At 37.9% G+C, this 22694-nt stretch overlaps 1 protein-coding gene across 2 annotated transcripts in view; it reads left to right on the plus strand.

Annotated features, from left to right (window-relative positions):
• INO80 (INO80 complex ATPase subunit) overlaps positions 1-22694 on the plus strand; it is a 143933-nt gene that overhangs the window by 73278 nt on the left and 47961 nt on the right. For both annotated transcript variants that reach the window (XM_060175111.1, XM_060175110.1), the window contains 10 exons: positions 646-788; positions 2646-2730; positions 3653-3770; positions 5081-5166; positions 5839-6006; positions 6182-6315; positions 7162-7229; positions 8327-8420; positions 9091-9262; positions 18306-18446. In XM_060175111.1, the coding sequence (XP_060031094.1) occupies positions 646-788; positions 2646-2730; positions 3653-3770; positions 5081-5166; positions 5839-6006; positions 6182-6315; positions 7162-7229; positions 8327-8420; positions 9091-9262; positions 18306-18446 (1209 nt within the window). The remainder of the gene's footprint in view (positions 1-645; positions 789-2645; positions 2731-3652; positions 3771-5080; positions 5167-5838; positions 6007-6181; positions 6316-7161; positions 7230-8326; positions 8421-9090; positions 9263-18305; positions 18447-22694) is intronic.

Here is a 22694-nt window from a genome sequence, read left to right on the forward strand (position 1 = left end):
TAATTTTTTCTCATGTTTAAAATCTTAGCATACTTTTGTACATTAGGCAAGCATACTTTTTTTTTTTTACAGTGCTTTCTAATACTGATAGTCAACTGTTATTGAAGTTTAGGATTAAGTAGGAACTTTAATTTATTCTGAAATAAATTGATGGCTAGTTTTTAATATGGTTGTGAGTAAGGTGACTACTTCGGGTTGAGCGCACACAGTACCATGTGCAAGGACCCATGTTCAGACCCCATTCCCACCTGCAGGGGTATGCTCCACAAGTAGTGAAGCAGGCCTGCATGTCCATTTCTGTTGTACCCACATGGGCACCATCTCTTTCCCTCTCTCTCTGTCTGTCTGTCCCTCTGCCCCCCCCTTTCTGTTCCCCTCCCCTCTCAATTTCTCTCTGTCCTATCAAATAAAGTAGAGAAGGGGGTATGGAAAAAAATGCCACCAGAAGTAGTGAGTTTGTACTGCCAGCACCAAGCCCCAGCAATTACCCTAGTAGCAATAAAAAAAATAAAATAAAAACACTGTCTTTCTCCCTACCATTTAAAATTATCTTATCCTTGGATGTATAAAATTGAGCACATTCCTCATTACTTTGATAGAAATTGTTAGCTATTTTATCATGCCCTCCCTCTCTTGTATTTACAGAAGACGCTCTATACTCAGGATGCCCCCTTCCATGTGGTTATCACCAGCTACCAACTGGTAGTGCAGGATGTAAAGTATTTCCAGCGAGTTAAGTGGCAGTATATGGTATTGGATGAGGCTCAGGCACTCAAGAGTAGTTCCAGGTAATGTGTACCAGTCTAGCAAATACCACGGGCTGAAAGAGAGAGAGAGAGAGAGAGAGAGAGAGTGTGTGTGTGTGTGTGTGTGTGTGTGTGTGTGTGTGTGTGTGTAAGTATAAGTGAATGATAGACACATGGAAAGGAGATCAGAAAAGTTTCATAACATGGTATGATACTGTCACTGTGCAAGTCTTTAACTAGACACAAACTTCTCTACGCAGAAATTATGATATTTGTGTGTGTGTGTGTATGTGTGTGTGTGTGTGTGTATTAGACAGAAAGAAATTGAAAAGGTCTTATATGCAACCTTAGGAGAACTACTATAGTTTACAGTGGAGGGAATGGGGGATATAGAACTCTGGAGTGGGAATGGTGCAGAGTTGTTCTCCTGTTATCTTATAATTTTGTAAAGCAATTTTAAGTCACTAGTAAAATTAAGTAAATTTAAATAGCATAAATTTAAAAAAGGAAACTGAAAGGGAAGGAAAGAGAGACACCTACTAGTTTCTCTAGTGAAACTTCCCCTCTACGGGTGGGAAGTGGGTCCTTGCACATTGTAATGTGTGCACTCAACCATGTGGCCACTGCCCAGTCCCAAATCCTGATATTAAGTGATATTTGTTCTGCATAGAAAGTTTCTATAGGGAGTCGGGCGGTAGCTCAGCGGGTTAAGCACATGTGGTGCAAAGCACAAGGACCAGCGTAAGGATCCTGGTTCAAGCCCCCGGCTCCCCACCTGCAGGGGAGTTGCTTCACAGGTGGTGAAACAGGTCTGCAGGTGTCTTTCTTTCTCTCCCCCTCTCTGTCTTCCCCTCCTCTCTCCATTTCTTTCTGTTCTATCCAACGATGATGATATCAATAACAACAATAATAACTACAACAATAACACAAGGGCAACAAAAGGGAATAAATAAATAAATAATAATAAGAAAGTTTCTATAGAGGATGAGACCTCTCAGCTCTTTTCTCCAGGGATTACTATTAGATAAGATATCCAGGTAGGAATGTGAACTTATACTATGTGGATTATTGTAGTTTCTATCTTTTATGGAAGTTGTTATTAATGGTATCTATTAGACATCCTCTCCCACACACACACCCTCGCCAAAAAAAAAATCTACTACTGGTATTTATATATTTAAGATGTTAATACCATTAAGGCCCTATTGAATGAGGGCTTGAATATATAAGTATTAAATGACTATTCCTCAAATTTTGTGTATTGTTATTAACTGTTTATGTGCCCATATGACTTTGTTGGACGCCCATTTTAAGTGACAAAATAGTATTTTTATGAAAACTTCCATCTTTGGAAGGGCATTACTTCATATGGTACTCCTTTTGAGGTAGGACAAGCATTTTCTTCTCAAATTCTCCCCTTCACTGCTCCCATTAAACTGGAAGCATACAGGTTAATAAGTTTAAAGTTTTCTACTAAAATAATTTATGATTAAATCTTTTCTTCTCTCACTAAAACTAACAAAAATACTAGAAGATTTTACTAAGCAGAAAGAGTTCTGCTCTGTGTTTTATAGGATCATTTTTATCTAAACCGTAATACCATGTATTCAGGACAGATGAGTCACTTCCTCTGGAACTCTTGTCCTCAACTTTGTTGAATAATATTGTTTGGTTGTGTGTGTGGTGTTATTTATTTTTTTTCCTCTGAGGAGGTAGATAGGCAGAGTATCATCCTTGCACATAAAATGCTGTATATAGAACTTGGGACATCATACTTGAGAATCATAAGTTTTTCCCACTACGCCACCTCCCAAATTACATGTTATGCTTTTAAATTTTTTTACATATCTAAAAAGATTTACTGTGTATTTGAAATTTGTGATTTGTTTTATTGGACAGTGTTCGTTGGAAGATCCTCTTACAATTCCAGTGTCGGAATCGGCTCTTGCTTACTGGAACCCCCATTCAGAACACCATGGCAGAGGTAGGTTAATTAACGGCAAAGCCTCTGCTTATTTCTGCACTGTGCACAGTGCTTCCAGCACAGATTGTAATTCTTTACCCATGGCCCCCATAATGTTAGTACTCTATACAAATTTTATTCCCCACATGTAAGGAATAATTTGACTATAATTTTCCTTAAATGGTTTTTATTTCTTCACCGACAAAAGGCAAGTAAATTTATTTCTTTGTGTTTATGTAATAGTGATTACTTTGGGAATGTTAGCCATTTAATGAAGAGATTTTTGTATGCTAGAATTGAAACATAATATTCCTTGACACTGAGAAGAGATTTAAAGAAAATTTATGTCATTTTATGATTTTTTTGCTACCAGGGTTTCAGTAGACCTCAAGCTTTTGTAATTCTACCACTCCCAGTCACTTCCTCCCACATACCCACCTCTTTTTTTTAGAGAGAAGAGAGACAGGGACCCATGTGGTAGCCAGGGTCTTGAACCCAAATCCTCACACACATGGTAAAGAGTGTGCTCTTTAGTGAGTATGCCTTCCATACCTTTTAAAAAAGGATTTATATTATGAGAGAGAGAGAGACAATTCCAAAACATCACTCTTAATATATGTGATACTGTTGATAAAACCTGAGCCTCATTTGAGCCATCTCCCTCTGGGCCTAAATGTTCTTTATTTATCTGTTACTGGATAGAGACAGGTTAATTGAGAAGTAAGGGGGAACTTGGTTAGAGAAAAATTGACAAATCATATTTTGTTATAATCCTTCTTAGGATTTGAAATAATAAAGTACATACTTATGATTTCATTCTGTCTTTCGCATTCAGACATGTAGCTAGATATAGACACTTGAACTTAACCTATATTATCCTTATTCCAAAACTTCAGCACTCATTCTGTTGCCCTACAGCTGTTTCATTTTCTTTTGTTTTCAGCTCTGGGCTCTGCTACATTTTATCATGCCAACATTATTTGATTCACATGAGGAATTTAATGAATGGTTTTCCAAGGACATTGAGAGCCACGCCGAAAACAAATCAGCCATTGATGAAAGTAAGTACTTTTATAAAGGTTTGTTCTTTCTACTTATTATCAACTCCCTGTGGTTTTCTTTTTCCTTATCTATAACAAATTTTTATTCTAGTATACATCAACTGGCAGTAAAAATAATTATATTTATAGTTTATTTGCAGTTAAAAGTCAAGAGAAATGTACTCTTATGGCACATTTACTAAAATTGGAGTGATACTGAAAAGATTAGCGCAAGCCATATGCAAATTTGTGGTGTCTTCCATATTTTATAAAATTATATTTTAATCCAATGACAAGTAAGCAGAATTTTAATTAAAGATAATAAAAGTCTAGTGCAGCAGTTTAAGCACAGGTGGTGCAAAACGCAAGGACTGGTGTAAGGATCCTGGTTCAAGCCCCCAGCTCCCCACCTGCAGGGGAGTTGCTTCACAGGCGGTGAACCAGGTCTACAGGTGTGTTTCTCTCCCCCTCTCTGTCTCCCCCTCCTCTCCATTTCTCTCTGTCCTATCCAACAGCGACATCAGTAACAACAATATAATAACAAGGGCAACAAAAGGGAATAAATAAATAAATAAATAAATTTTTAAAAAGATAATAAAAGTCAAAGAACTAATTTAAGTGAAACTATATACAAAGTACCACATTTTGACTTAGAGTCCTCATTTTCCATGTAAATAATGAAAATTTTATATCAAGATTATATTCTTTGTGGAATGGGGTAAGATTTTTTTCATGTGATAAACACAAAATATTGAAAGGGTAATTTTGTTGTCTTCTATGTATGTTAGAATTCTGTAAGCATCTTAATTTTGCTCACCAATACTTTTGACCTACTTGATACTGTATTTTCTTTTATTTTTAAAGTGCCGGGATTGAACCTGGACTTCAGAGGCTCAGACTTAAGTCTTTTTGCCTGAGACCACTATGATGTTTCCCCTGACCTTGATAATGTATTTTAGGAGTTATGTTAATACATAGACATGAAGTGACATTTGCTATTAGAAAAGTCCCTACATAATTACACTACAGATTGATTATTTGCTGACAGACATTGAAGGAACAGGAACACTTAAGAGTTTAGATAGCTTGCACTAGTCCAGTTGACTGTAGGAAGATGTGGTGGAGATTGAGTTCTTGGTTCCCTCTTTGGTGAAAACCATTGCCAGTCATTTAGCCAAAAGATGTTGAAATTTATATATATATATATATGTATGTATGTATGTATGTGTGTGTATGTGTTGAAATAGTTTAGCTGTGATAGTGATATGTTTTTTTATTTGTGTTAAATTAGTTTAATGTATTATTTGTTGGGGGACTTCCTTAAATTTCAGATCAACTCTCTCGTTTGCACATGATCTTGAAGCCTTTTATGCTGAGAAGAATTAAGAAAGATGTGGAAAATGAGCTGTCTGATAAGGTAAGAAAAGACCTTTTCTGACTTTAAGTCTTAGTAGATACCAAATCCTTAGTTTGTTGAATGGTGGTTAGTTTTATTTAGAGATGACATTTAAACTTCAATGAATCAGACAAGACTTAAAATGAGTCAAACAGTCAATGCAGAAATATATTTTTGTTTAACACTTTTATTGTGGACAATTAGAAGCATCACAGTTGTAGAAAGGATGGTACAAGGATCCTGTAACTTTCATAGTTTTTGTAATAATACCTCCATGGTCGTCATCACCTGCTGGGTTACACCAAAACAAAGTCCAGGTGTTATCTCTCCTTTCTTCCTTCTTGTCACCAGTGTTATCACTTGGTGCCTGCACCACGATGCTACCTCTCCTGGAACCCTTTTTTTTTTTTCCTCTTCATTTTTTATAGAGGCAGAAATTGAGGGAGGGGAAATACGTACTGAGAGAGGAAGAAAGACACCAATCACAATGCTTTACTATTTCTGAATAAATAATATTTTTAAAAATTAAGAAAAAAAAAGATTAACAGTACTTCAGGTTTATAAAGATGTTTGATTTTTATAGAGATTTTTTTTTCAGTTATAATATGACTTGCTTGAATTTTCAACTTGATACAGATACTGAGTTTCTTAAAGGTTTTTTTTCTAAATCTAACTATTCTTACTGATTTCTAGATTGAGATCCTAATGTATTGCCAACTGACCAGTCGGCAGAAGCTGCTATATCAAGCACTAAAGAACAAAATTTCCATTGAAGATTTATTGCAGTCTTCTATGGGTTCTACCCAGCAAGCACAGACCACCACCAGCAGCCTCATGAATCTAGTCATGCAATTTAGGAAGGTAAGTGCCTTGGCCACCTCCCCCTTACAATTGTCTCTATTGGCTCATTTCAAGAGAAGGGTTCAAGCTTTGATGCTAAATCAACCAAACCTGCTAGAGATTAAACGTGCAAAACTTGAGATTGCCCCATCAATTCACAGTATGACATTGTCTTAACAATTTTCTCTCCTCTTAGGTGTGTAATCACCCTGAGTTATTTGAACGTCAGGAAACTTGGTCTCCATTTCATATTTCCCTAAAGCCATACCATATTTCAAAGTTTATCTACCGTCATGGACAGATCAGGGTCTTCAACCATTCACGAGACAGGTAAACAGATAGTACTGTACACTCTCAGAGTGTTTTTATAATCTAGGGTTTTGTGGTTTGCAATCTTCAATGATATAACTTAAAAGATTTACGTTTTAAGATTTTATAGATAAATTTTTGGAGAATGTTTGAATCCCCCAACAATGAGATATTTAAGCAAAGGATAGATGATTTGAATAAACTTGGGGTAGGAATTTGCATAGTTGTTAAGGGTTCAGCTGGATGACTTTTAAAGATGCTCACCATTTCCATATGTCTTTCTGAATGAAGAATGTGCACCTATATACTTGTACCAAGACAGTACAGCAATTGTCTCTGCCCTCCTAATGCACTTGGCTTGTGATAGATTTTTTTTTTTTAATACTTGGGGTAGCACTTGTGAGAAATTTGATTATTTCCAGTTAATTAAATTTGTTTTCTTCCCAGACATAACAATGACAGATTTGGCAATGGTGAAGGGTTGCTCACATTAATTTGCCACAAACCACTGTCATTCAAAAAATTAGTTTGTCGGCATATTACTGTGAGCATTCTGCACCTGTGAGTGAGCGTGGCCTTGGCTTATGGTATTTTTAACTTCTGCAAAGAAACAATATAAATTGTTCATTGAAATAGCTATCAGTATTTAACCTAGTAAGACTAAATGGGCAGATTTATTGGGTTTGATTTTTTTTTCCCCCTGATGCGGATTGAACCCAGAGCCGAATGCTTATGAAGTCAATGTTCTATTACTGGGCTAGCTCCTTAGAACTTTCTTGGTTGATTTTAAAGATTCTTTATCTAGTCTAGTTAGCTTCTAATTATTTATATTTGGGCTTGGGTTTATTTTGTCTAATTTCTTTATAGGTGGTTAAGGGTTCTTCTTTCTCCATTTGCACCAGACTATATTCAACAATCTCTCTTTCACAGAAAAGGTAGGTGTTTTGATCTTTGAGAAGAAAAATATGCCAAGAATTTATCAGGATGTTGTTTTCCTGAGTGACTGATTTAGAACTCATAGTGGTTTTGTCTGTGTGTGAAACCTTTATAGGTGCCTCTTAAGAATTTCTTTTTTTTTTTTTAATTAGGAGCATTTATTGTAAAAAACTTAATTTTCTTTGTTGCTGATTTAGTAATGATTGATAAGACTGTAGGATAAGAAGGGATACAATTCCCACCACCAGGGTTCCATATTCCATCTCCTTCATTGGAAGCTTTCCTATTCTTTATTCCTCTGGGAGTGTAGACCCAGGGTTATTATGGGGTGCAGAAGGTGGGAGGCCTGGCTTCTGTAATTGCATCTCCACTGGACATGGGCATTGGCAGATTGATCCATACTCCCAGCCTTCTTACCTTTGAAACTGAGAGATAATGCAGAACACTTTTTTTAATATTCCTTCCTCAGTATAAAGAAAAAGAACTGGATACGGGTGGGTGATGGTGCACCTGGTTGAGTGTCCATATTAAAATCCGCAAGTCCCACCTACAGGGGGAAAGCTTCACAAGTGGTGAAGCAGGTCTGTAGCTATGTCTGTCTCTTTTGCTCACTATCTTCCCCATCTCAATTTATCTGTCTCTATCCAATAAATAAATAAATAATTTTTAAAGACAACAGTGAACCAAGAGTTAAAAGAATTCCCAAAAGTAGCTGGTGAGCCAGTTCACGCTGGCTTATCTTACTGGTTTACCTCTTCTTGTTTGGTGACTGTACTAAAATAGGATCCCTGGCTTATATTGGCATGACTAGATTGGTAATTTTGAGTATCTTTTGATTTTATTTATTTAATTATTTATTTATGAATAGACACAGAAATTGAGAGGGAAGGGGGATAGAAAAACAGAAACACTTGCAGCACTACTTGTGAGGCTTCCCCCCTATGAATAGGGACCAGGGACTTGAACCCAGGATCTTATGCATAGTAACATGTACCGCGTGCCCCCATCTTTTGATTCTTCACCATCCCTACTGGTTTTTATTGAGTACTATCTCTTTGCTTGTTAATACTCCTAACTTTTTCATTTGATACTCTAGGTGTTAATGAGGAAAGCTGTTTCTCTTTCCTTCGCTTTATTGATGTATCTCCAGCAGAAATGGCAAACCTCATGCTTCAGGGACTTTTGGCCAGGTGAGAAGTTTTCTCAGTGTTTAAGAGTGCAGTTGGCAATAAACAAGGACAAAGGTAGAATGCTGTAAATTGATGTTTAATATTGTAATCATTTTAAAGACCTTGTCATTCTTTCCCTGTGTTAAAAATAAATGTTAAGCAAGTCATAGTTTTCTTTCAGTCATTGCATGATCCTTCATGATACTACCTAAATAAAGACGACTAAGCTCTTTTCTTAAATGCCAGAGTTCTTCAGGTCTTCTTGGTTTTTAGTCACTTTACTGTGTTTTCTGTATCTTCTTAAGGCAAATGACTCTTTTGATGAAATAACTTATGACTCAGCAGTGATTGTGGGAAGCTTATTTCTGTGTGCTTAGTCTTTCATTTTCTTTGTTACTTTATAATATGATAAGCTGTAAGCTCATCAGGGCAGGCTATCTCCCTAATATTTGTGTATTTTTATGATAGAGCTTTTGTAATAGAATTGAATGTTAATACTAAGAATCTTTAGAGGGCTTTGTATTTTCATAGAAACCAAGTTTATCAAAAAGTACAAAATTACTTTTTTGAAAGTAGAAAAGAACTGTTTTTAAATACATATAAATGAGAGACAAGGTTCCCTTGCTGCTGTGAATAACCCTCGGTCCTCTATGGAACATTGCATAAGCTTGTCTGCTGTGGTTTGTTTCAGATGGTTAGCTCTTTTCCTGTCTCTGAAAGCATCCTACAGGCTCCATCAAATACGCTCTTGGGGAGAGCCAGAAGGGGAGAGCCATCAGAGATATCTGAGAAACAAGGATTTTCTTCTTGGGGTTAATTTTCCACTCTCCTTTCCCAACCTTTGCAGCTGCCCTTTGTTAAAGGTAAGCAATTATTTCAGCATCAGTTAACCCATGTAGTACTCCCTTCCCTTTTCTTTCAATCAGTAAAAGTAATGGTAAAATAAATGATAACCTGACAGAGCCAGCAGTTCCCAGAGGAGTGAGAACCATTGAGATATAATCTACTGCATGGATATATATCTTTAGCAGGCATTTTGTTTGCACATGTATTCTTTTAAACATATACTTTATATATAATTTTAACAGAAAAGTACACAGATTTTAAATATAAAGCACAATGAATTTGTATGTGTATATGTACATTCATGTAGTGGCCACCTAAATCAAGGTATATAAATTATTTCTGGCACCTAGAAGACTTCCTACTGCTTCTTTCCATTTATTTAGTACCTATAGTTCAGAACAAATGACTTATAGGAATAATCACTAATCTACATATTTCATCACAATTCATTTTACATTTATATATTTATCTGTTTATTTTGATAGGACAGAAAGATGGAGGAAATAGATAGAAAATTATATTTGGTGGTCCTAGAGATGGTGCAGTAGATAAAGTATTGGACTCTCAAGCAGGAGATCTGGAGTTCAGTCCCTGGCAGCACATGTAACCAGAGTGATGTCTGGTTCTTCCTCTCTCTCTCTCTTTTATTAATAAATATATACAATCTTTTTTAAAAATGTAAAAAAAAAAGGCTCACTTTTAAAAATATAAATAAATTGTATTTGGGGGCCGGGCAGCGGTGCACCAGTTTAAGCACACATAGTATGAAGTGCAAGGATACTAGTTCGAGCCCACCTGCAGGGGAATCGCTTCACAGGTGGTGAAGCTGGTCTGCAGGTATCTGTCTTTCTCCCTGTCTGTTTTCCCCTCCCCTCTCAATTTCTCTCTATTCTATCCAATAAAATGGGATGGAAAAAAGGCCTCCAGGAGCAATAACCCTGGAGGGAGGGAGGGAGGAAGGAAGTTATATTTGTAACACTGCTCCACTACTTGTGAAGCTTCCCCCCTGCAGGTGGGGACTCGGGTCTTGAACTAGGGTCCTAGACCATTATAACATGTGCTTAACTGGATGTGCTGTCAACCAGCCCCCACAAGTTCTTTTTTGAGCTTCATGTCAACAAATTGCCCACTATGCCCACTTTTATGTCGGACTTCTTTTACTTACCTCTAAGATTCATCCATGTTACATTATAACCTGTTTTCTTATTTATGTTTATTCTTGTGTTTTTATTTCATTATTTATTTTTATATGTTCCATTGTCTGGGCCAATCTGTTGGTGGATATTGGGTTGCTTCCATTTTGGGACTGTTTTGAATTAAAATGTGTTACATGTGCACTTGTAATTTTTTAGAGGAACATAAGCATAGATTTATTTGAAGGTTGTGTTCAAGGATAGAATTGCTATGTCTATATATATATATGTGTGTGTGTGTGTATATATATATATATATATATAGACTTAGTAATCACTGCTATATATTTTTTGCAAATTTTTATTCCTACTATCAATGTGAGAAATTTGCAGCTATTTATTATCCTTGCCTGTTATGGTGTTATTAGTTCACTTTTTAAACTTTATATTGGTAGTTCACAGAAATGCACTTTAAAATCACAGTGAAAAGTAGTTATGATGCAGTTGTTTTGCCACACATGAATAAATGCCTGTTTTTCATGTAATTCTTTACCATTGTAGAGTAGATGTTGGGGAAAGTGACAGGAAATGAGGTTACAAATGTGGGTCTAGATCATATGAAACCTTATAGTTAAGAGTGTGGATTTTATTCTTTCCCCTTTTTTCTTTATTGGGGGTTTAATGTTTTACAGTGCAATCATTGACATATGCATACAATTTCATTATATAATAGGCCCCCAGAATTTCCTTTCTACTCCCCTCCCTCCCAAGAGTCCTTTGCTTTGGTGCAGTACGCCATGTCTAGTCCATGTGTCACTTTGTGCTCTTCCTCCCCAGTTCTTTGCTTTTGGTGCAATATACAGATTTTTTAAAGAATTTTTATTTATAAAAAGGAAACAAAGATTTTATTTTTAATGAATGGATACACTGGAGAGTTTTGAGAAAATATTTATTTTCTGTAGTCCTCCAACTAGATAAATCTGAAGGAAGGCTATTTTATTTGTAGCCTCAAGAAAATGTAATGGGTCATTAATCTTATAGTTAATTACTATCCAGTACAGGATGTCCTTTAGCTGAATATGGCACTTGCCTCCAGTATACTGAATAACCTGTATGATTTCTTTCTCTTCTGTTTTCCCAGTTGGTTTCTCAAGCATTAGTCTGCGTACTTTCTCAAATAATGCAAAAGGAAAATAGAATCAGTTCCCAGCTTATTTGAAATAATATACTGGGTGGTTGAAGGTGACCTAGAGAATTAGTATATCTGTTGAAAAGTTATCTTCCTATAAATTGATTCTCCTAAGTATATTTTTATTGCCAACAAGGTTAGCACCAGGCCTTAGTGCCGGCACCTTTATTATATTTAGTAGGACAAAGAGAAATTGAGACGATTGGGGCGTGAGAGAGGAGAAAGATAGCCTGCCGACCTGCTTCACTGCTTGTAAAGCATCCCCCCTGCATGTGAGGAGCAAGGGCTTGAACTTGAGTTCTTATGCCGAGTTCAATGCCCGGCAGCACATGTATAAGAGTGATATCTGGTTCTTTCTCTCCTCCAGTCTTTCTCATGAATAAATAAGTAAAATATTAAAAATAAAATAAAATTAAAAAATAAAAATACAATAAAGCCCACCTGTCCTATAGTTTTTGAAATGTGAACATGACAAGACATGAATATCTTATTTTTATATTACCACATGACAAGTTTGTAGATATACCAAATATTGCCTACACAAAATGTTAATTAACATTAATAGAAAGACAGGGCCTGTGTAGTGGCACACCTGGTTGAGTGCACATGTTGCAATGCCAAGGACCAGGGTTCGAGCCCCCAGTCCCCACCTGCAGGAGGAATGCTTTGCAAGTGGTGAAGCAGAGCTGCAGGTGTCTCTGTGTCTCTCTTCTTCTCTATCGCTCCTTCCTTTCAGTTTCTGACTGGCTGTATCCAATTAAAAAATAAAGATAACAAAATTGGCTGACTACACAATATCAGAATAGCCAGAGAGGTAGGGAAGAAGAGTCACACTGAAGAAGATTTTCAATCAGTCTGTTTAATAATGACTGGTAGACAGATAGCTCTGCTGGCAGAGCACATGCCCTGCTATGCAGGAGCTTTAGCACCAAGGAAACTACATGTATGGTGGAGTGATGCTGTGGTAATCGTTTCATCTCCTCTTCTCTCTCTCTCTCTTTATATCTTTCTCTATCTCTGTCTCTATCTCTTTATTTTTGCTTCCAGGGTTATTGTTGGGGCTCGATGCCAGCACTACGAATCCACTGCTCCTGAAGGCCATTTTTCACATTTTGTTGCCCTTGTTGTGGTGGTTGTTATTGTTGTTGTTATAGCTATTGTTGTTGGATAGGACAGAGAGAAATCAAGAGAGGAGGTGAAGACAGAGGAGAGAAAGGTAGACACCTGCAGACCTGCTTCACTGCTTGCAAAGCAACCCCACTGCAGGTGGGGCTTGAACCGGGTGCTTTGCGCCATGTGCACTTAACCCACTGTGCTACCGCCCAGCCCCCTTATTTATTTATTTATTTATTTATTTATTTATTTATTTATTTTTTACATCAAAGAAGCAGCCAAGATCAAGTATTTAAGCCTCTGTTTTGGTCTCACATCTTTTCTGCATACGTTACAGTTTTTCCAATTCCATTTTTATTTTACTTTATTATTTGTTATCTTTATTGGATAGAGATAGAAATTGAGAGGGAAGGGGGAGATAGAGAGGGAGAGAGACAGAGACACCTGCAGACCTGCTTCACCACTTGCGAAGCTTTCCCCCTGCAGGTTGGGGCCAGTGAGTGGGAGGTGTTGAGGGGGTTACACAACACCACTGCTACACTGTTCATGGAGGTTTTTCTGCTGGTGGTGCTGGGGGCAAGCAAACTCAGGTTTACCTGCCTAGTGAAGTTTGTGTTCTACTGGGAGAGCTGTCTCATAGGCTCCTGTGTAATGTCTTGATGCACTGGTTTGGTAGTAGCTTCCAAATTTTTATTCCCCTGGACTACAAGTATAGAATCTACTGATGAAAGTAACCCATGAAAATGTAACTCATGAAAATGAGGCTGAGAATTCTGGTTTAATATCTATACCTCAACAGGTTGACACTAAACAATTATCATGACTTCTCTTCTTGACCATTTTTCTCACTAGTCTTTTACTTTGGCTATAATCTAAGTTAGAATATCCTTCCTCCTAACTGTACCACTCAAGATTCAACTTAAAATATACATTTTTACAAAGATGTTTTACCCATTTTAGTCTGAAATAACATTCTCTCATTCTGGACTTTATCACTATCTGCCATTAATTATTACAAGTCCTGAGTCACCTCTCAGGGTATTTATTTTTATTTCTGAGTTTGCACATGTATTTTTATTATTATGAACTTTTTTTTTTTTTTTTTTACTAGAGTACTGCTAAACTGACTACTGGTGGTACCAGAGTTTAAACCTGGAATATTCATGGGGTTTTTGTTTGTTTTTAATTATTTTATTTTGTTGGAGGAGACAAAACCATTGGAACACTGTTCTGACATTAATATGCCAGGAGTGTATGGAAGGCAAGGCCCCTCCCCCACCCACCAGGAAAAGTTTGCTAGGAGTAGTAGGGGAAAAAGAGAGCAAAAAGAAGAGACACAACACTGCATCACCTCCCAAGGAGATCCCATGCTGTTCCCATGTAGTTCTTGAACTCAGGACCTTATGCAATATAAGGCATGCAGCCTTAGAGAGTGCTATTTTGGCCCTCATATAAATCAGTCTCTCTGAGTGCTTAATACTTTTGCGGTCCCATCACTCTTAGTTTTCCAGATAAGAGATGGAGGAGGGGAGAGATACCACAGCACCTCTCCACAGCTAGTAAAGCTTACTTTGTAATATACGCATCTTGTGGCCAGGGGCTTAGACCCAGTTCCTCCTGCATGGTAAAGTGCGTGTTTCACCTAGGGAGGAAGCTATCTCCCAGTGCTCAGATACTTGGGTTTTAAAATAAAGTTGAGTTTGTAAGAGACTTTCAAATTTGAAATGTAAGACTTTTGTTAGCAAATACGGAAATTGAACATGCAAGAAATGCAGTTAAAGAAGATGAAAAGGTGGTTATCTATGTATGCTTTTATATGTTGGAAGATTTTAGTAAATATAATCAGAGCTCTATAATTAACAGGTAAATTTTCTATGACAATTAGTATTTTGTGTTGTCTTGGAGGTGGCACAATGGATAAAGCATTGGACTCTCAATCATGAGGACCTGAGTTCATTCCCCCGCAGCACATGTCTGGTTCTTTATCTCTCTCCTCTTATCTTTCTCATTAATAAATAAATCTTTTGAAAAATAGTATTTTGCATAGTGTAGGAAGATTGAAACTATGCAGATGGGGAAGTTGCTCAGCCTCATTCCTGAGGTTCCCGATTCAGTCCCCAGCACCACATATATCAGAATGATACTCTTGTCTTTCTCTCCTTCTCTCTCTCTCTTGAAAATATAATAGCAATTTTGAATGAAATTCTATTAGAGCTATTGAATTAATTTCCTCATATTTAGCTTTTTTGGTTTTTGCTTTTTGCCACCAGAACTATAACATTGATTTGATGTTTGCATGTTGATTATTTTAATCCCAGCACCTTTTTTCCCCTCTTCCTCATTCTTTTTTTTTTTTTATTTTTTATATTTATTTATTTTCCCTTTTGTGGCCCTTGTTTTTTATAGTTGTTGTAGTTATTATTGTTATTGATGTCGTTGTTAGAGAAAAATAGAGAGGAGGGGGAGAGAGAGACACCTGCAGACCTGCTTTACCGCTTCTGAATTGACTCCCCTGCAGGTGGGGAGCCAGGGGCTTGAACCAGGATCATTGTGCCAGTCCTTGCGTTTAACTTGCTGCACTACCACCCAACTCCCTCCTCATTCTTTTTTATTATATAAGACAGAAATTGAGAGGGGAAGGGAAGAGAGAGAGAGAGAAACACTGAAGTACTACTTCACCACTGGTGAAGCTTCCCTTCTTGCAGGTGGAGTACTAGAAGTTTGAGCTTGGGTCCTTGTGCATGCTAATGTGCCTAACCCACCAAGACTGCCCAGTCCTTGTGCCTTTATTAAAAGACAATAATAATAGAGTCTTCTTCAGGTGTCAGATTAGTTTACAGCAGGAAACAGACAAATCTTTTTAAAATTCTTGTATTGTTCAGAAGAATAAAAAGAAGTACCAAAATCTGTATGAAAGAGCCATTTAGTTACTTTAGGGAGAGACAGTACAGATTTTAAAGTACATCCAGTTAAATGTCACATTACAAAATTGTTGTTTTCGATGGGTTATGTTGTTTTTGCCGGGCTGGCTTCACGGGCAGGTAACAGACGACCAGGGACTCATGGTTGAGCTGTAGGCAGTATCTCTTTATTCATGCAGGACGCAGCACAATCTAAGCCGAGCTAAGCTAAACTCAAGGTACAGTACTGTAAAACTCACAATGCTGTCTTTATATATACTTGCCAAGTAAGGTGGAAACAGGATGTGACATAGAGAGGGTGGAGAGAAAAGTGACTGGTGAAAATCAGAGTGTGACAAAGAGGGGGCAGATTAGGCGAGAATCCTATCACTGAACCACAAATGCCCTGGAGGGAGGGTGGAACTTGTTAACAGTGGTTATGTAAATAGAATGAAGTGGTTATGTAAATAGAATAGTGTTAAGCAGGGGGGATTTAAACCAAATAAAACAGAAGGGGTCTCATGCATACCAACACAAAATGAGAATTGGCGGACCAGGCGGTGGCACACTGGGTTAAGTGTACATGGTATGAAGCACAAGCATTGGTTCAAGGATCCCAGTTCAAGCCTCCAGCTCCCCACCTGCAGGGGTTTCACTTCACAAGCAATGAAGCAGGTCTGTGGTGTCTATATTTCTCTCTCTCTCTACCTCCCCCTTCTCTATCAAATTCTCTCTGTCCTATCCAATTAAAAAAAGAAATAAGAAAGTGAGAATTGGCAGAAACAAAGAGCACTGTTATTGATTTAATCTATCTCGATCTCAATGAAGCTATTGTCTTGATAATGGTCTACTTGGGCATCATATTTGTTGAAAGCCTTATCTGTCTAACTATTGAGCCATCTAGCTCCTGGAAACAAAGTGCTGGGGATCAGGCAAGGCACACCCAGTGCACATATCACCATGCACAAGTACCCTTTGAGTCCCCATCCTCACAAACAGTGAAGCAAGTTTCACTGTCTCTCTCACTCCTTCCTTCTCAATTTTTCTCTATCAAGTATAAAAGAAAAAAATGTTTCAGATTTTGCTGTTTGAATACAAAAGGAATTGTTTAAATACATAAGGAAATACATAAGTCTAAATATATAAGGAATTGTTTTGAGAAGAGTGGTGTGTGTTTATGTTTTAAACACTATTCTCTACTGAGTACTTATAGAGTTCTGACTGACTATTGATGAAGAATTCCCCCCAAACCGGAGGTTTTCAAAAACTCTTCCGCTGCATGTTAATTTGGAGCTCCAATATCTGTATCTCTCATCATTTCCTGAGATCGTGAGAGCTGCCGCCGCCCCTGGTGAAAAGCTCTGGGAATCCATTGTGTTCAGGGTTTTTCTGTATTTTATTTTCCCTCCTTTTGTTTGGTCATTTAAAATCTGTGAAAATAGAATCCATGCAGTTGATTTATAAACATTACACCCTTTCACTTAAAGTGAGAGTTTGTCTCTGTATCTCTATTTGTTGTACTCTTTAAAAGCAGAGCTGGAACATTAGTTTCAAAGTAATTCTCTAATGTTAACAGTATTCTTTATAAAATTTGAAGCAAGACTTGGAGAGAAAATATAATACTATGATTAACTAAGCAGGAAGACTAGACCTGCAGGAAAAGCATCTGTGTTTTTTCTTTGCTGTAGAGGCTGTGAAGCAGGTCTGCAGGTGTCTATCTTTCTCTCCCCCTCTCTGTCTTCCCTTCCTCTTTCCATTTCTCTCTGCCTTATCCAACTACAATGACATCCATAACAACAATAATAACTACAACAATAAAACAACAAGGGCAACAAAAGGGAAAATAAATAAATATTTTAAAAATAAATAAATGTTAAAAATAAAAACAGTAAATGAGTTTGCATTGCTATTATAAGTAAACCAGACTTTCCCTGATATAGGCATAGTATTTTATTTGATGAAGCTTTTACTGGTGTTATTCATAATTAGCAATATCTCTTCCAGTAAATGTTAGAATTAAGAAATGGCACTTGCAGGAGGCATTGCAGTGGATAAAGCCTTGAGCTCTCAAGCATGAGGTCCTGAGTTCAATCCCTAACATCATTTTACCAGAATGATGCTCTGGTTCTTGTTTTCTCTCTTTAATAAATAAGTCCCAGAAAGGAAGGTAGGGAAAGAAAGGAAACTTGCAGACCAGGTACGTAGGACTTGTATCCAAGAGGCCCCAGGTTCTGTCACTGTACCACCAGAGTTGAAGGAGGCTCTGGTTTAAATAATAACACTCAATTAAGGTACATCTCTCTCCCTCTCTTCTCCTCTCCTTCTTTATTTATTGGATAGAAACAGCCAGAAATCAGGAGGGTGGGGAGATAGGGAGAGAAAAAGACACCTACAGCACTGCTTTACTACTCGAAAAGCTTTCCCCCTGCGGGTGGGGACCCAGGGCTCTAACCTGGGTCTTTGTGCATTCTAATGTGTGCACTCAACCAGGTGCGCCACTACCTGGCCCCTTTAAGGTACATCTACAAAACTAAATCTTAAAATTAGCATGAACCTGAAAAAAATCATAGATTTGGTTCTACATAGTGGTAGATTGCCACTATGAGTTAATATTAGAGTTAATATTCATGGAGACAGTGTCTTGAATTCAGATGCTTGCTTTGCAGAAATATTTGCCTTAAACATTGTGTTCAGTCATACTGACTTGTTTGTTTCTGTTTTGCAGTCTCTTGTTTTCAGCAGCCACTGTAAAGCAGTGAGTGGCTACTCAGACCAAGTCATCCATCAGCGGAGATCAACTACCTCCTCAATTCGTTGCAGCCTGCTTACTGAGCTGCCATCTTTTTTGTGTGTGGCCAGTCCACGAGTAAGTTCCATGGGAGGGGAGAGGCAAAATAATATTTGAAGAAATAAACCCATTTCAGAGCTATTTTAAGCTACTTTAACCTTGAGAAGCTTACATACTCAGTATTTAAGAATAGCCATAGTCCTGGTTTTACTGTATTCCTTACTTTGAATTATGTTGATTTCTTCAATTTGTGACATGATTAGAAATGGCTTCTTCTGCTAACTATGCTACTATGCTAACTCATCTGGTCAGGGGCTGTAAACAACCTGTCAGGTAGATTATCATCCAGCAGCAGGGCCAGGGACAGTGAAATACCTGAAAAGGAGAGAAGGCCAGATTGGAAGAAGATTTGATCCAACCTTATTTTCTGAATATAGTCTGTAAATACCAAAAGGAAACAGCACTCCAAATTAAGAGACATCTTAGTCTGGTACTCTCTCCCTTTCTCTCTTTCTTTCTTTCTTTCTTTAAGATTTTATTTATTTATTAATAAGAAAGATTGGAGAAGATAGAGAGGAAGAACCAGACATCACTCTGGTACATGTGCTGCCGGAGATTGAACTTGGGACCTCAAGCTTGAGAATCCAGTGCTTTATCCACTGCACCACCTCCCAGACCACCTCTCTCACTTAACCTGCTGACTATGGCTCACAGGTATAGTCCCTCTGAAAAGTTACTGGTGCACTGCCCTGACCATTCAGCAGTTGTGGTGGTTGTATTTGCGACTGGGTCTTACTTTTTTCTTACTTATTTATTTATAAGGGGAGAGACAGAGAGAAAGGGAGGGAGGGAGAATAAACCAGATATCACTCATTTCACAATGATGTCTGCAGGTGTCTGTCTTTCTCTCCCCCTCTCTGTCTTCCCCTCCTCTCACCATTTCTCTCTGTCCTGTCCAACTAACGACATCAATAATAACTACAATAATAAAACAACAAGGGCAACAAAAGGAAATAAATAAATAAGAAACTGATCTACCTCCAGCATCACTACAAAGGCTCTCCTTGGCACACTGCAGTTACTTACTTTCTTTACATCTTCTACTCTCCCTTTTCCTCATTGGTCAGGGCCTTATTTAGTCAGTAAACTCTTAAGAGGCTAACACCTTTGAACACCTTCTTCATGTTTGTTATTTCCTCCACTCATCTTAGAAAGTCTGCTGTTTTCAGTCTATTTGAAGAAATTGTATTCTTTTACATTTTCCTCAGTGATGTTTTCCTTCCATTACATCACCTTGCATTCTTTTTTTTTAATTTTATTTATTTATTTTCCCATTTGTTGCCCTTGTTGTTTTTATTGTGGAGAGAGGAGGGGAAGACAGACCTGCTTCACCGCCTGTGTGAAGCGACTCCCCTGCAGGTGGGAAGCTGGGGGCTCAAACCAGGATTCTTACGGCGACCCTTGTGCTTTGCACCACGTGCCCTTAACCTGCTACGCTGCCACACAACTCCCAATTACCTTGCATTCTGAACTTTATTGAACTAACAAAGGTCAATGTGGCATACAATCCAAAGAGAAATGGAGAATAGAAATGAGATGAATGGAACTAAGACTCATATTGAACTATTGTCTACCTAGAGGTTTTTGTTGTTGGTCCTGTGGTAAATGAACTAGATACCCTTGCCACTTTAATTTTTTTTTTCAGTTTTACTTATTAACATGAGACAGAGGAAAGAGATAACTAGAGCATTATTCTTTCATGTGCATTTATTTTTCATATTCTTAGGTTTGTTTGTTTTTAACACTGCTCCAGCCTTATGCATGCATGAAACCTCTGAGTGTCTCCTGTGATTCTATGATTCTATGAACTTAGGGAGAAGCACAACTCCACTATCCATACAGTCTCCTTTGGCGCTATCCATGGTGCTCCCTGTAGTACTATAGATGGAAATCAGAGCTTTATGCACAGTAAAGTGTGTGTTCTACCTACTGAGCTATCTCCTTGCTTCCTCTTTGTGTTTTATAGACCCAATAAACAGCAAACTGTCTTGCTTTATAACTGCACTTAAAGATGTGAAAACTTTTCCCTTCTACCTGAGTTCTGTAACCTTCACTCTGAAAATTCTCTTCTCCCAACATACTCGAACATACTCATTACTCTGTTTAATTCAGTATTGTTTTCCAAGATGCTAAACATCTGTCCTTATCATGTCTGGTGATACTGTTTCACTAAGCAGCAATGAAGAGTGGCTTGAAGATTTTTTTTTTTAACTTATGGCTTCTTCTTTTAAATAAATAAATAAATAAATAAATGTTTATTTATTTATTTCCCCTTTTGTTGCCCTTGCTTTTTATTGTTGTAGTTATTATTGTTGTTGTTACTGATGTCATCGTTGTTAGATAGGACAGAGAGAAATGGAAAGAGGAGGGGAAGACAGAGAGGGGAAGAGAAAGATAGACACCTGCAGCCCTGCTTCACCGCTTGTGAAGCAACTCTCCTGCTGGGGGCTCGAACCGGATCCTTAGACCAGCCCTTGTGTTTGGTGCCATGTGTGCTACTGCCTGACTCCTGGCTTGATTTTAACACCATAGTGACAAGCCAGGAGCTAGAAAAAGCTCTCATCATTTGGAATAAATTTGTGTCCTCAGGACCTGCCTTCCCTACTCTGCCCCTTTCATATTTATGTGTATGGTGTCTTTGCAGTATACTACTAAAAACAAATTAGTACATTTGAGCCATGGTTATTCAGATAGGAAGAAGTTTTAAACGTGTCTGGATATTTGATATACATATTATGGACAAGCTCAACTTTCTGGCCTGGGATATAACTACAGTATCATTTCAAGATGAACCTTAATTATATTGATTTCTAACTCTCTGGTGGGAAGAAACTGATTCCCATTAAAGCTTCAGTCCTGGCACAAGCTGTGAAAACTTTAGGGTCAGTTCAGGAAAAATTGTGCCATTAAGAAAGGAGCTCTGGGAGCTGATTTATCATTAGCTGGGGAAACAATTCTACAGGGTTAATAAGCTAAGTCCCTGGGGTTCATCTTACAAGAAAAAAAAACTGAACTGTTTGGAGCAGTCACGCTTCCTGAAACTAGAGCAGGAGTATACATGTCCTCAGGACGCATTGAAGACACTGTGGTTTAGGAAGTTAATGAAGCAAGAAGCTGGGCTGGGTCTTGTGGGACTAAAGGGAGCGTGTATTTCCATGTGTGGGGAGGCTAGCATGGCATGTCATGCTTCAGCTCCCCCTGCACTCAGCAATCCGGAAGACTACTGAGGGTTAATAGAGTTGAGGGAGCCATCTTAGAAAGTAGGATTTAAGAGAGAATTGACTTATTTCCCATAACTGTACCTTATGAGTTCGCCTTGTTTGTATGCTTCCAACATGTTCTTCCCTGATTCTGCATTTATCATCTTCCAGGACTACTGCCAAAGAAGTTCATCAAAACATCAAAAATATTTCACTAATATCTCACTCCCAGTTCTTGGTCCTCAACTTGGATGAAAGGGTGAAATCTGGAAAATGAGTGAAAGTTTATATCTGGAATTTTTTTTCCTTTTTTAAAGAGGTATCTAGAAATTAGTCTCAGGCAGGAAAGTCATTATTCCCTCCGTCGCTTTCCTCCAGTCCTTCATACTGAATTTCTAAATTTTAGTTTCAGGTTTTTTTATTTACCAGAGTACTGCTCAGTACAGAGAACTCTCATGTGCAAGACCTGTTTGCAATCACTATGCTTGCTATCTCCCTGGCCCACTAGATATTTTTCTACTGCATTACTAGAAATTCAACTCAGAGTGTCAAATTAACTTTTTTTTAAAGGAGTTTTCTTTTTTTTTTAAATATTTATTTATTTTCCTTTTGTTGCCCTTGTTTTTTATTGTTGTTGTAGTTATTATTGTTGTTATTGATGTCGTCATTAGGACAGAGAGAAGTGGAGTGAGGAGGGGAAGACAGAGAGGGGGAGAGAAAGATAGACACCTGCAGCCCTGCTTCACCACCTGTGAAGCGACTCCCCTGCAGGTGGGGAGCCTGGGGCTCGAACTGGGACCCTTATACTGGTCCTTGCGCTTCTCATCACGTGTGCTTAACCCGCTGCGCTACCACCCGACTCCCCAAATGTACTCTTAACGGGCCACTTCCCTGGCCCAAGTATTTGTTTTATAGTATTTTTGTGAGCGAGTGAGACCAAATGTAAAATACTGCCCACCACTTAAGAAGTTCTGTCTCTTGCTGTCTTTGTTGCTTCTGTGGTACTGGAGTTCAAATCCAGGGCCATATGTACTCAAAGGACACATTCTGCAGCTAGTCTAGTGCT

Source organism: Erinaceus europaeus, chromosome 16 (assembly GCF_950295315.1).
Source record: "Erinaceus europaeus chromosome 16, mEriEur2.1, whole genome shotgun sequence".
NCBI classification, from domain to species: domain Eukaryota; kingdom Metazoa; phylum Chordata; class Mammalia; order Eulipotyphla; family Erinaceidae; genus Erinaceus; species Erinaceus europaeus.